The sequence below is a fragment of the Hoplias malabaricus genome, chromosome 11, assembly GCF_029633855.1.
Source record: "Hoplias malabaricus isolate fHopMal1 chromosome 11, fHopMal1.hap1, whole genome shotgun sequence".
NCBI lineage: Eukaryota > Metazoa > Chordata > Actinopteri > Characiformes > Erythrinidae > Hoplias > Hoplias malabaricus.
Window position 1 is genome coordinate 3,082,586 of NC_089810.1, and position 13,427 is coordinate 3,096,012.

Consider the following 13,427-nt stretch of genomic DNA (forward strand, 5'->3'; position numbering starts at 1 on the left):
CACACACACCTGTGGATAACTCCACACACACTCACCCAGTCACTCACACACACCTGTGGATAACTCCACACACATTCACCCAGTCACTCACACACACACCTGTGGATAACTCCACACACACTCACCCAGTCACTCACACACACCTGTGGATAACTCCACACACATTCACCCAGTCACTCACACACACACCTGTGGATAACTCCACACACACTCACCCAGTCACTCACACACACACCTGTGGATAACTCCACACACACTCACCCAGTCACTCTCACACACCTGTGGATAACTCCACACACACTCACCCAGTCACTCACACACACACCTGTGGATAACTCCACACACACTCACCCAGTCACTCACACACACCTGTGGATAACTCCACACACACTCACCCAGTCACTCACACACACCTGTGGATAACTCCACACACACTCACCCAGTCACTCACACACACACCTGTGGATAACTCCACACACACTCACCCAGTCACTCACACACACCTGTGGATAACTCCACACACACTCACCCAGTCACTCTCACACACCTGTGGATAACTCCACACACACTCACCCAGTCACTCACACACACACCTGTGGATAACTCCACACACACTCACCCAGTCACTCACACACACCTGTGGATAACTCCACACACACTCACCCAATCACTCACACACACCTGTGGATAACTCCACACACACTCACCCAGTCACTCACACACACACCTGTGGATAACTCCACACACACTCACCCAGTCACTCACACACACCTGTGGATAACTCCACACACACTCACCCAATCACTCACACACACCTGTGGATAACTCCACACACACTCACCCAGTCACTCACACACACCTGTGGATAACTCCACACACACTCACCCAATCACTCACACACACCTGTGGATAACTCCACACACACTCACCCAGTCACTCACACACACACCTGTGGATAACTCCACACACACTCACCCAGTCACTCACACACACCTGTGGATAACTCCACACACTCACCCAATCACTCACACACACCTGTGGATAACTCCACACACACTCACCCAGTCACTCACACACACACCTGTGGATAACTCCACACACACTCACCCAGTCACTCTCACACACCTGTGGATAACTCCACACACACTCACCCAGTCACTCACACACACACCTGTGGATACTGCTTTTTGGTAATGATATACCAATTGAACAAATCATCTTAGATATCTTTGCCCCAATTGCCCTCTCTGGGAGATTTAAAAGTATGCAGAGCAACAGATGGACTATAGTCGGTAATTGTAGAACTGCAGAGAGCTCCTGTGTGGTCAGTGGAGCTCAGAGTTGGGAAAAGTGGGTGTTAGTAATGTCATGGCTGATCGAGTGCTATTTGAGAACCGATTATTTATGGTGAACCGAGCCAATTGATCTGATTCCTCGAGTCATTAGCACTTCCAACGAAGTGCGCGCAGCGTTAGGACCCCGGCAGGGAATCAGCAGCCAGAGCTGATCAGTACAAAAAAAAACAAATAAAAAACACATAACAACACCCGAAATGGGCTCTGATACCGCCCAGAACACGGGACCGGGGTCAGATTAAAGCTCATACACATCTCCGGGTCGGGACTGTCCAACATTCACATTAACACCGTCATGTACCAGAGCCGTGTCCAGGAGTCCCAACTTTACCTCAGCGCGACTGGGAATGGCCAAACACTGCCTGACCAAAATCTCAGAAATAAGACAAAAGTTTATGAAGCATATTATTACAACTATAGAATAATACGAGTTAATAAATCATTATCAATATATCTTTTAAATACATAAATAAATAAATCTGGATTTTGAAACATACCTAGATTTTCTTAAAGCTGAAACGGTCTAAAACTAAAATGTGTAGCTTATTAAAGCGCTTTTTTTCATAATTTAATGATTTTACCAATGTACATTGGTAAAAGTATTTTCCTGTAAAGATTTGTGTTGTAATGAGTATTTAATAACATACAATAAAACTAATTAATTTTCTATAACCTTATTCACTTCAGGGTCGCAGTGGGTCCGGAGCCTACCTGGAATCATTGGGCGCAAGGCAGGAACACACCCTGGAGGGGGCGCCAGTCCTTCACAGGGCAACACACACTCACGGACACTTTTGAGTCGTCAATCCATCTACCAACGTGTGCTTTTGAACTGTGGGAGGAAACCCACGCGGACGGGGAGAACACACCACACAACACTCCTCACAGATAGTCACCCGGAGCGAGACTTGAACACACAACCTCCATGTTCCTGGAGCTGTGTGACTGTGACACTACCTGCTGCTCCACCGTGACACCCTATAAAATACAGTATTTACCTCAAAAAAAAAAAAAAAAAAAAAAAAATCACTCATTTTACAAAATAAATAAATAACACTTTCACTTTCCTGAAACAGAGTGAAACTTGTCCACAGGATGAAGCAGTGACATGAATGACTGAATGACAACATGAAATCACAGGAGTCATTGTGTAATATAGTAATTAAGAGTAAATATATTTCACCTCTTTCAATTGGTCCTTCATAAAGAGATTTATATGTGTTTGGAGTATGACAGCTACCACATGATTTTGTCAATAATCTACGATCAACCTGCAGAAGATACTTTACCTTTACCACAAACACTAAATTTATATGAATACAAATGTGGAACCCTACAGCACCATTAAGTCTTCTTGGCTAGGTTGTGTTCTGCTGTAGGTGAAGACATCTTATTGTGTGATCTTAAGCTTTTTTTAAGAGTAAGTCGGTAGTCATTTTCTCAGAGGTCCAAATCGTTCCCTCGAATTGATCAAATTCATATATGCCGTTAAGATTTTTCCATGTGGTGTCACCATTATTTTAGCCTTTCTACAGGTGTTTCTGACCACAAAGACAGCACTCAACACGTGTGTTCATTGTAGATGTTTAAAAAACATGTTACTATTAGAATTAACTACAAATTGTATGTTATTATTTAATAATCTTTGATGCATTATTCTCCAGTGTTGAAAATATTGTTTACGCCACAACTCGGCCAGTTCATGCTGAAAATTCTGATGTATCCCACTTCAGCTTCTGACTTCAGAGGTGTTCATGTGGTGCTTTCTGGTGGGAAATCATTTTTTCAATAAAACTTGGCACTTGAGTGCCAGGGCGTCCGGACTTTGGCGTGGCAGAGCATTCGGACTCTGGGGTGGCGGAGCGTTCGGACTCTGGGGTGGCGGAGCGTTCGGACTCTGGGGTGGAGGAGCGTTCGGACTCTGGGGTGGCGGAGCGTTCGGACTCTGGGGTGGCGGAGCGTTCAGACTCTGGGGTGGCGGAGAGTTCAGAATCTGGGGTGGAGGAGTGTTCGGACTCTGGGGTGGCGGAGCGTTCGGACTCTGGGGTGGCGGAGCGTTCGGACTCTGGGGTGGCGGAGCGTTCGGACTGTGGGGTGGCGGAGCGTTCGGACTCTGGGGTGGCGGAGCGTTCGGACTCTGGGGTGGTGGAGAGTTCAGAATCTGGGGTGGAGGAGCGTTCGGACTCTGGGGTGGCGGAGCGTTCGGACTCTGGGGTGGCGGAGCGTTCGGACTCTGGGGTGGCGGAGCGTTCGGACTCTGGGGTGGCGGAGCGTTCGGACTCTGGGGTGGAGGAGCGTTCGGACTCTGGGGTGGCGGAGCGTTCGGACTCTGGGGTGGCGGAGCGTTCGGACTCTGGGGTGGCGGAGCGTTCGGACTCTGGGGTGGCGGAGCGTTCGGACTCTGGGGTGGCGGAGCGTTCGGACTCTGGGGTGGCGGAGAGTTCGGAATCTGGGGTGGAGGAGCGTTCGGACTCTGGGGTGGCGGAGCGTTCGGACTCTGGGGTGGCGGAGCGTTCGGACTCTGGGGTGGCGGAGAGTTCGGAATCTGGGGTGGAGGAGCGTTCGGACTCTGGGGTGGCGGAGCGTTCGGACTCTGGGGTGGCGGAGCGTTCGGACTCTGGGGTGGCGGAGCGTTCGGACTCTGGGGTGGTGGAGTGTTCGGACTCTGGGGTGGTGGAGTGTTCGGACTCTGGGGTGGCGGAGCGTTCGGACTCTGGGGTGGTGGAGTGTTCGGACTCTGGGGTGGCGGAGTGTTCGGACTCTGGGGTGGCGGAGTGTTCGGACTCTGGGGTGGTGGAGTGTTCGGACTCTGGGGTGGAGGAGTGTTCAGATTAATTCATAATCACAGATTAGTCTGTTCTGTTACTTCAGGGTTGTGTAAACACTGGACAGACACTAAAATTAAAAATGATAATTATCTCCATGAACCCATGAATATTGTAAGTAGCCTGCACTGCAACATTAAACCGCAGGTTTTACCATTTCAGCAGATTAGGTAAATGTAACTGAGATCATTCTATTAGCTGCAGGCAGCGTCTTCCTTCAGCTGAACTGAAAATAACTGCATCCCAGCTCCACATTCCAACCCACACAGGTGTAGGCTGATATCTGCACCAAGTCTGTGCCAACCCTGAACACAGCCGCGGAGAAATTTAGTTTACGATCTTCTTGTACCTCAGTCTAACCACATCTTGCAAATGGGGAAGCTGAGAGAGCTGGTCCACTTGAGAATTGATGAGAATAGGCATTAAGTAGGAATAAAGGAGCCTTGCAGAGAAGCAGCGTGGATGAATCAGCTCCGACCTGAGCACTAGCTGCCCCAGGAGATTGAGAGGAAAGGTGTATAGCTCAGAGATGTTATACAGAGAGATGAAGAAATTTACAGTGAGCTTCAGGAGAGAAAGAAAAGGTCAAGTAAGAGAGGAGATTTTGTGAGGCTAGAAGGTCATCAGGATTCATCTCAGCAGCTGGAGATCAGGTCACTTCATTAATATTCAAAGCTGTAATTGAGGAGGGTCTGTATGTGTCTGGTCTGGACGGGGAGCTTGTTCCTGAACCTCGAGGGCGAATCAGAAAGTTGTTTTACTTTGAACGAAGTTACCACCAAAAGACAAGTTTATTATTCCATAAAGGATGCAGGAACCAGAGGTGTGTCATATAATATAATGATAATATGAATGTAATATTTAAGATGATTTAAAAATTAGAGATAATCTGATTTGTTTACGTAATGATGTCATGTATTTACACACAATATGTCATATGTTTATTACAAGAGTCATTAAGGCACAGGGACACGGCTGAAAGTGCTTTGCGTTTGCTGTTCATGGGCATGCACTACATTTACTGCACTTTAGTTTTTTGGTAGATTTATTTGTTAAATTATTTATTTAATACACAATCAGCCTCTTCATCAGTTATACAAATGTTCACTGATCTTCTTCTACTGCGTGTCTGAAATTATTTTATACTCGGGCTATTAATCGAACTCGGCATTCAGAACTAATTGACATAATCTTGTCTATATCGATTTTATCAGTTATTTTTATTCTATGTGCCGCTGTGTGTTCCTGTACTGTCCCTTTAAAATCACTCTACCAAGCTGTAGTCACGTGATTCTGCTCCCTATCTGCCACATGGAGGAGAACCTAAACACAGAGGCCGACCGAGCGACTCCAGCAGCTCGTACCATAGAAAAACATGTCTGTGGTTTGGACGTGTTGTGTTATGACTGTAATTAATACGACACTGAACAAGAGAAGTCAAATGTAAACACAAATGTAAAGCACAGTCTCACACCGAATATAAACAGTGCTCAGAAAACAAGAGAGAAACAAGCTCCCAGTGACATTAGAAACACTATCCCAGCTTTAACACTGGAGCATATTTACAGCACAAGCCTCGTCACTGAACTGTGAGGGTCAAAAACACACCAACAAATAATCCTTCATTAATCATAGTCATGGAAAAATGTAAATTAATCATGATATTGATTTGCGCTCATATCGCCCAGCACTAATTTGTACTATAAATTAAAACATGCAAAAATGTGTTCTTGAAATTAATAATTTCATCACAAAAATACCCCGAAATATTGTGATATTATTTTAAAGCCATACTGCCCACCCCTCTCAGGGACACAAGGAAGCACTTAATTTACTTTGCAGTAAATATTCGTTAAACATAGATCCACAGAATCACGAAAATCAGAAATAAAATATATTTCCAACAATAAATAAAAAATAAAAAGTCCTCCTCCTCATCACTGCAACAACCAACTGATTCACTAGCTTCTGCTGGTTCACCCTCTCCCTGCGTCTTTCTCACTCACACTTGGGTCTGGCGCCACATTGCACCCTTTCTCCAAAACCTGCTACTGCTTCCTTTAAAGTACCACCTTCACGTCCTCACAGACACAGCTCTCAATAACACTGATCCTTCTAATCTGTCTGATCTTCTGCTTCTTATAAACCTACTCTCAGATCTACTTCAGCTACGACACTCACTCTTCCTTTATTTAACCTCCGTATCTTCTGCAACTGAACATTCTCTGTATTCAAACCTTGCCTCTGGACCTCTTTGCCATCACGTATTCAACAGTCCACTCCATCTCCACATTCAGATCCAACCTTAAAACTCATTTCAGCTCTCTCACATTCAGCTGCACAGCCCTGAACCCGTCATCTATTTACGTCACGAGATTCTAAGGCTGTAACACATTGGTTACTGGTTCCTGTTCAGTTTTCTCTGTACTGCAGAACTCCTAACATCTTTGTGTTATTAAAGAGCCTCTATTACAATCTCTATTAATACCCTGCATTGCAGAAGATAGTTCTGGACATGTGGGTGTCTAAAGGGGGTTTCAGATCTGAGAGATGTACAGGGAGGCTATGTTAGTGTTTGTCAGTTGAAATTATAATGATGATTAAAACAAAGTCCATGCACCATGACCATCTACTGAGGCCATACATTTCCCTCATTACCCTCTCTTAACGTGCTGTCACACATTAAAACTCAGAAAGTGCTCAGTAAACATTGGATTGAATCGGCTTAGGCTTGATCATGACGTCATAAACAGCGTTAATTAATATTTTATGGGGTTTCATCAGAACCTACATGCAGATTCAATACACACAGATTACACTCACACACACACACACACACACACACAATGACTATTACTTCTGATTGTGGATTCCAACAGCATTCAGCTGGACAGTGATAGCCTCATTAGATATGCCCCATAAACAAGTGGGCAATTAAAAATAGGTCAACCTCTAAAATTCACCCCACTGGCCACTAACCGAGTGTTAAAGTCATTTTTGTTTTTTGTTTTTTTTTGTTATAGGAAAAGAACTCAGTAAACTCGTCCGCATTAAAACAAAGCTAAGCTCTGAGATACACACACAACATAACCACAACTATTATTACAACATTCATTCATTGTCTGTAACCCTTCTATCCAGTTCAGGGTGACGGTGGGTCCAGAGACTACCTGGAATCATTGTCCACAAGGCACCAGTGCTTCACAGGGTGAACAATCGCAACAATATAACCAATATATTAATAAAGACATCACTCAAGGGAGAAGTCCTAACTGGGGTTGGGTGTAATGAATTTAAACAAACCTGTGCTGAACACACTGCTGTTATAGCCTTAGATCACAGTATAACAACCTCAAGGCCCTGCCCTTAAACTACAACATATGTTTAATAAAGTCCATTTTCACCAAGCCACACTCTGTCTCAGAACACCATGAGGCTGTGTGAGACAAGTGAATGCAGTGAGGACTCAGAGATGGTTTATAATCAACACAAAACAAAGCAACATACAACGTACATAACTCAACTGACCTTTATTCTATTTTTAAAAATTAAACTGAAAATTATGCTTGGGTTTTTTTCAGAAGTAAGCTACTCTGTGTGTACTGTTTTGTCTACACTAGCTGGTCAGCATTTCTGTGCTGTAACTGTATGTAGGACTAAACAACTGTAGCTGGTGTGTGTCAGTATTTCAGTGCTGTAACTGTATGTAGGACTAAACGGCTGTAGCTGATGTGTGTCAGTATTTCGGTGCTGTAACTGTATGCAGGAGTAAACGGCTGTAGCAGGTGTGTGTCAGTATTTCAGTGTGTAACTGTATGTAGGAGTAAACGGCCGTAGCTGGTGTGCATCAGTATTTCGGTGCTGTAACTGTATGTAGGAGTAAATGGCTGTAGCTGGTGTGCATCAGTATTTCAGTGCTGTAACTGTATGTAGGAGTAAATGGCTGTAGCTGGTGTGTGTCAGTATTTCGGTGCTGTAACTGTATGTAGGAGTAAACAGCTGTAGCTTTTGTGTGTCAGTATTTCGGTGCTGTAACTGTACATAGGAGTAAATGGCTGTAGCTGGTGTGCATCAGTATTTCAGTGTGTAACTGTATGTAGGAGTAAACGGCTATAGCTGGTGTGTGTCAGTATTTTAGTGCTGTAACTGTATGTAGGAGTAAACGGCTGTAGCTGGTGTGTGTCAGTATTTTGGTGCGGTAACTGTATGTAGGAGTAAACGGCTGTATCTGGTGTGTGTCAGTATTTTAGTGCTGTAACTGTATGTAGGAGTAAACGGCTGTAGCTGGTGTGTGTCAGTATTTCAGTGTGTAACTGTATGTAGGAGTAAATGGCTGTAGCTGGTGTGTATCAGTATTTCGGTGCTGTAACTGTATGTAGGATTAAAAGGCTGTAGCTGGTGTGTGTCAGTATTTCAGTGTGTAACTGTATGTAGGAGTAAATGGCCGTAGCTGGTGTGTGTCAGTATTTCAGTGCTGTAACTGTATGTAGGAGTAAACGGCTATAGCTGGTGTGTATCAGTATTTTGGTGCTGTAACTGTATGTAGGAGTAAACAGCTGTAGCTGGTGTGTGTCAGTATTTCAGTGCTGTAACTGTATGTAGGAGTAAACGGCTGTAGCTGGTGTGTGTCAGTATTTCAGTGCTGTAACTGTATGTAGGAGTAAACGGCTGTAGCTGGTGTGTGTCAGTATTTCGGTGCTGTAACTGTATGTAGGAGTAAACGGCTGTAGCTGGTGTGTGTCAGTATTTCGGTGCTGTAACTGTATGTAGGAGTAAACGGCTGTAGCTGGTGTGTGTCAGTATTTCGGTGCTGTAACTGTATGTAGGAGTAAACGGCTGTAGCTGGTGTGTGTCAGTATTTCGGTGCTGTAACTGTATGTAGGAGTAAACGGCTGTAGCTTGTGTGTGTCAGTATTTCGGTGCTGTAACTATATGTAGGAGTAAACGGCTGTAGCTGGTGTGTGTCAGTATTTCTGTGCTGTAACTGTATGTAGGAGTAAATGGCTGTAGCTTGTGTGTGTCAGTATTTCGGTGCTGTAACTATATGTAGGAGTAAACGGCTGTAGCTGGTGTGTGTCAGTATTTCTGTGCTGTAACTGTATGTAGGAGCAAATGTCTGTAGCTGGTGTGTGTCAGTATTTCTTTGCTTTGTTTCGGTGTCCATTTCCTCTGAGAGGTTTTTGGATTTTGAGACTTCTGTGAAAATCGAAACTTATGTAATTTAATTTGTTGATTAATAATTATGCATTTGAAAAGTATTTAGAGACTACTCTCTCTCCGTTTAAACATCATTTCCTGTCCAAAAAAAGTATAAAGTTCATTTTATTAAGTAAACTTAAGTAAAGTTCAGGTATATATCCTTAAAAGCTCTGCATCAAAACATCAACAAAGTACATAGTGTTCATAGCACCTTTGTGCTGGTATCTAATATAACACTGAATGTGCTGAAAACATCTGCTATGACAAATTATGAAATCAATAGAGAATGCTACACAGAAAAGTCTGACTGGTAAAATTTTAAGAAGCAAAACAATAAAACATTCCTATTGTCAGCACAACATCCACATTACTCTTAGCATTACTCTTACGATTAAACCAGAACATTTTAAAGTGCCAGTTGGAAATTAATGCTCTGTTGGAAATTAATAATTGCTCCATAAAAGTGTTCAATTGTTCTGGCGCTTCTTCTTGGTTCCCATTATTACTGTATTCAATTAAGAGAATTCATAAATTAACCCTCAAACCCTTGAACACATCAGTTAAACCATTAATAACTGAATAATATTTGTAATAAAATAGTAACTCCAAGTACGGAGCCTAAGGAGCAGTCCATCTCAGTGCAGCAGTCATCGCCCAACATTGGTCACCTGTGACGTAAAAACATAAAATGTCATTTAAAAACTTATACCAACAAATTTTTTTATGTATCAAAGTTAAATATTTAGTGCAAATGTACATTTAATGTTCTTTGTCTTACAACACTGGAGTAGTGATACATGTGATACCTGTTTTAAATCTAATGTTTTCCTACTGCTATAATGTCCTTTCTTTGGAGACAATCAATAGGAAGTATGTGATTTTATACATTGTTTTAATTTTACTCTTAAACTGGGAATTCAACAGGTCAATGGCCTCAACACTTCAACACATCAATTTCTTTCAGATTTTGAAATAAACTTATATTTCTCTATAGTCCACAAATCAATAATGTTTTTTTTTTATTAAAAGAGCATGTCATTCTCACTGCACCCAATAATAATAATGAAATGTGAGGAATTGTTCTAAAAGGCAAACATTCCCCTTTAGACATTTAATGTGACTGAGAATGTCCTGAAAAATTATTTCCCAAAAAAACTTTGATATCCCCAGAATCTTCAAGAACATCATGGCAGTGACTGGGAGAGGTGCTTCCATACGTCCATCTGGCTTTCTCACAGGCTTTGGTTCTTGAATGATTTCATGATTTTATCAAAGAGGTACCACAAGATGTCATCTTTTGCAGGTGAGAAGAACCTGTGGGCAGCAGCACGGTGCATTTTACTTGGGCATATGCTTCATCTGTATTCAGAATGATCCCTGGATAAAGGTCATTGTCATATTTAAGCACACACCACTTCCTAATGAGATCTTCACTTCCCCAAGCAATTTCCATCTGCACATTTTGGTGTTGAAAGAGAAGTGCTGTGTGGTGAAACACTGACATCTAGTGGTGTTCATCAGAGGGCCCCTGGTACATGGTCCATCGCTCAAAAATGTAGAACACATACCTGTGGATATGGGGCTTCAGATTATCCAGCACTGGATTCACGGGTTCCCATATCGCTGGGGGACTTTTGTGTTCAGAGGGTGAGCAAATGGGATTTTATTCACCACCTATGTACAAAACACCAGTGTGCAGAGTAACTTGGTGCCAAGAGCCAAGTGGAAAACTTGAATCTCTGTGCTGTTTTTACGTGTGATTTTCAGAGAAGTCAATGTGAATCACTGTCTCCTTTTGACAGGTTTTTTCCCACTCCTGACAGTACAAGTACTGTTGATTTATGTTGAACACACGCCTTCTGAATTTATGCAAAAGAGTATGGAATATCTCCACAAGGCCGTCTAGTGTGTCCTGTATTGTTTTCTTCACTGTAGCACTGAGAGTGGTAGGACCCTCCCTCACATCTTCCCTTTCTTTCTCTGCTGTGGCCCACTGAGTGAATGCAGCTATTGCTAAACCATCAAAACTGCTGCGCGGAGAGTCTTGTTTTTGCGTTTCAGTGATAATTAATTATTATTAAATTATTTAATTCATTTTATTAAGCCCCATGGTTGGGAGCCATTATATCATGTGTAGTGTCTTTACCTGTACAATTTCAGCAGAATTATCTAGATTTAATCATTATAAATGAATTATGCTCATTGACCCGCTGTAGGTTCTTGACTCTGAATTGAATCTGTATGTGTCCATATAGAAGAGTGGATATGGCTTGCAGAACATCACTGACACACAGGGGTTTCTGGTGCTTCTCATAGACACGGGCCTCGTATCAGTGCAGTGTTCCTCTTCTCCCATGGGGCTTTGGTCAGAGACACAGCCTTGGACACATCGACCAATCCGTCTGAGCAGGTGGCATTCTGAGGGGCATCTGGGATTCTCCTTCGTCACTGATCTGCTTCCTTATGAGAGCCACGGTCATGTTCGTCTGTCCTGGGCCGCAGACTGGGGCCTGATGCAGCTCGTTACACAGTTCAGGACTCAGAGGTCAGAGGTCTCCGCCGTGCTCTGTTTGTGGCAGTGAGTTTTGCTGGATTTAAACTATAGCTTTCTAATATTAATAGAAATAAAGATCTCTCTTAGCTGAGCTTCCTGACTGGAAACAGATTCACCTTTGGGTAAATCTAAATTTCCCCTTCATTCCACCCTTCTTCTTTCCTTCTCTCTGTACATTTTCCTTCTCTTTTCTGGGTTGGTTCTGTCTGAACTCTACTCCTGACTGGCTGAAGTTTCTGTGCCGCTGGTTTTTAACAAGGTTTCAGGAATCCTGCCTTGAAGGCCTGATTGATGCTCAGGGATTGAGGATTGAAACATCTCTTGCCTCTGATTGGATGTTCTTTCAGACTAGAACCTCCCTTAATAGTGACATCACATACTATTTACGGCACTTGACAAGACAAAGACTTAAGGAAGATTCCTGTTGAATGAATTTCTAAGAATTCAGAACCATGCTTTTGCATTATAAAAGATTAGATGTTAACACAGAGTGATATCATTCAGACAAAACCGTGTTAAACCACAATTCTTAACCAAATTACACACACATAGAATGTGAAAATCTTGGTGGCTCCATACAAAAGGTCATTTTAAACACATGATTATAATTCCATTTTTGATTTAACTGGAATTAAATCTTCAATTTAAAAAAATAGGCTTTTATTCTCCCATAGCATCACTGATCACCTCCTGCTCCCTCACACACTTTTATCACTAATATTTTACCTTCACATCACTATAACTCATCATCTCTTCAGTTCATTCAAATGTCTGTGTTGTGTGTTGTGCACTCCAGTGTTGAACTGAGGAGGATGGGTTCCTTGTTATGAGTCTTGGTTCCTTCCATGGTTTGTGAAAATAGGCCCCGGTTTTAGACCCAAGACATTCTTGAAATAATTATTTATATGCTAATAATAGGGAGCTGATATAGACACAGCTTTGGGCTCATTGTGCCCACACATTACAGCCATAATACAATATTATGCCAATCAAGTAGTCAACAATCCAGGACCTGAGGGGGGCATCTACTTGCATCGCTCTCCGCTTATCACCCAGAAGAGCAGACTGAATGGTGTTGAATGGACTGGAGAAGTCAAAAATCCTGACCATCACAGTGCTGGCTGGTTTGTCCAGGTGAGTGTAGACTCTGTTGAGCAGGTAGATGATGGCATCCTTAACTCCCCAGCGGGGCCGGTAGGCAAACTGGAGAGGGTCCAGAAATAGCTGGACCATGGGCCTGAGCTGATCCAGGACGAGCCTTTCCTTGGTCTTCATCACATGGGACATCAGCCTGCAGTCCTTGACGTCAATGGGTCACGGTGTCTTCTGGAACAGAAACAATGCAGGACGTCTTCCACATAACAGGGACCCTCTGTAGACTCAGCCTTATGTTGACAACATAAGTGCAGTACTCCACAAAGCCGTGTGGCACAGGCTTTAAGCACCGACCCCAGGTGCTTACCATCAGGGCTTGCAACCTTGTTTTTGTGGAGC

At 43.2% G+C, this 13,427-nt stretch overlaps 1 protein-coding gene across 1 annotated transcript; it reads left to right on the forward strand.

The window, feature by feature from the left end:
• The first annotated feature begins 1,938 nt into the window (after nucleotides 1–1,938).
• LOC136709950 (clumping factor A-like) lies at nucleotides 1,939–4,190 on the forward strand. The gene is made up of 2 exons (XM_066685554.1): nucleotides 1,939–1,948; nucleotides 3,169–4,190. The coding sequence occupies exons 1-2, from the start codon at nucleotides 1,939–1,941 to the stop codon at nucleotides 4,188–4,190; spliced, it is 1,032 nt and encodes a 343-aa protein (XP_066541651.1).
• The last annotated feature ends 9,237 nt before the right edge of the window (nucleotides 4,191–13,427 follow it).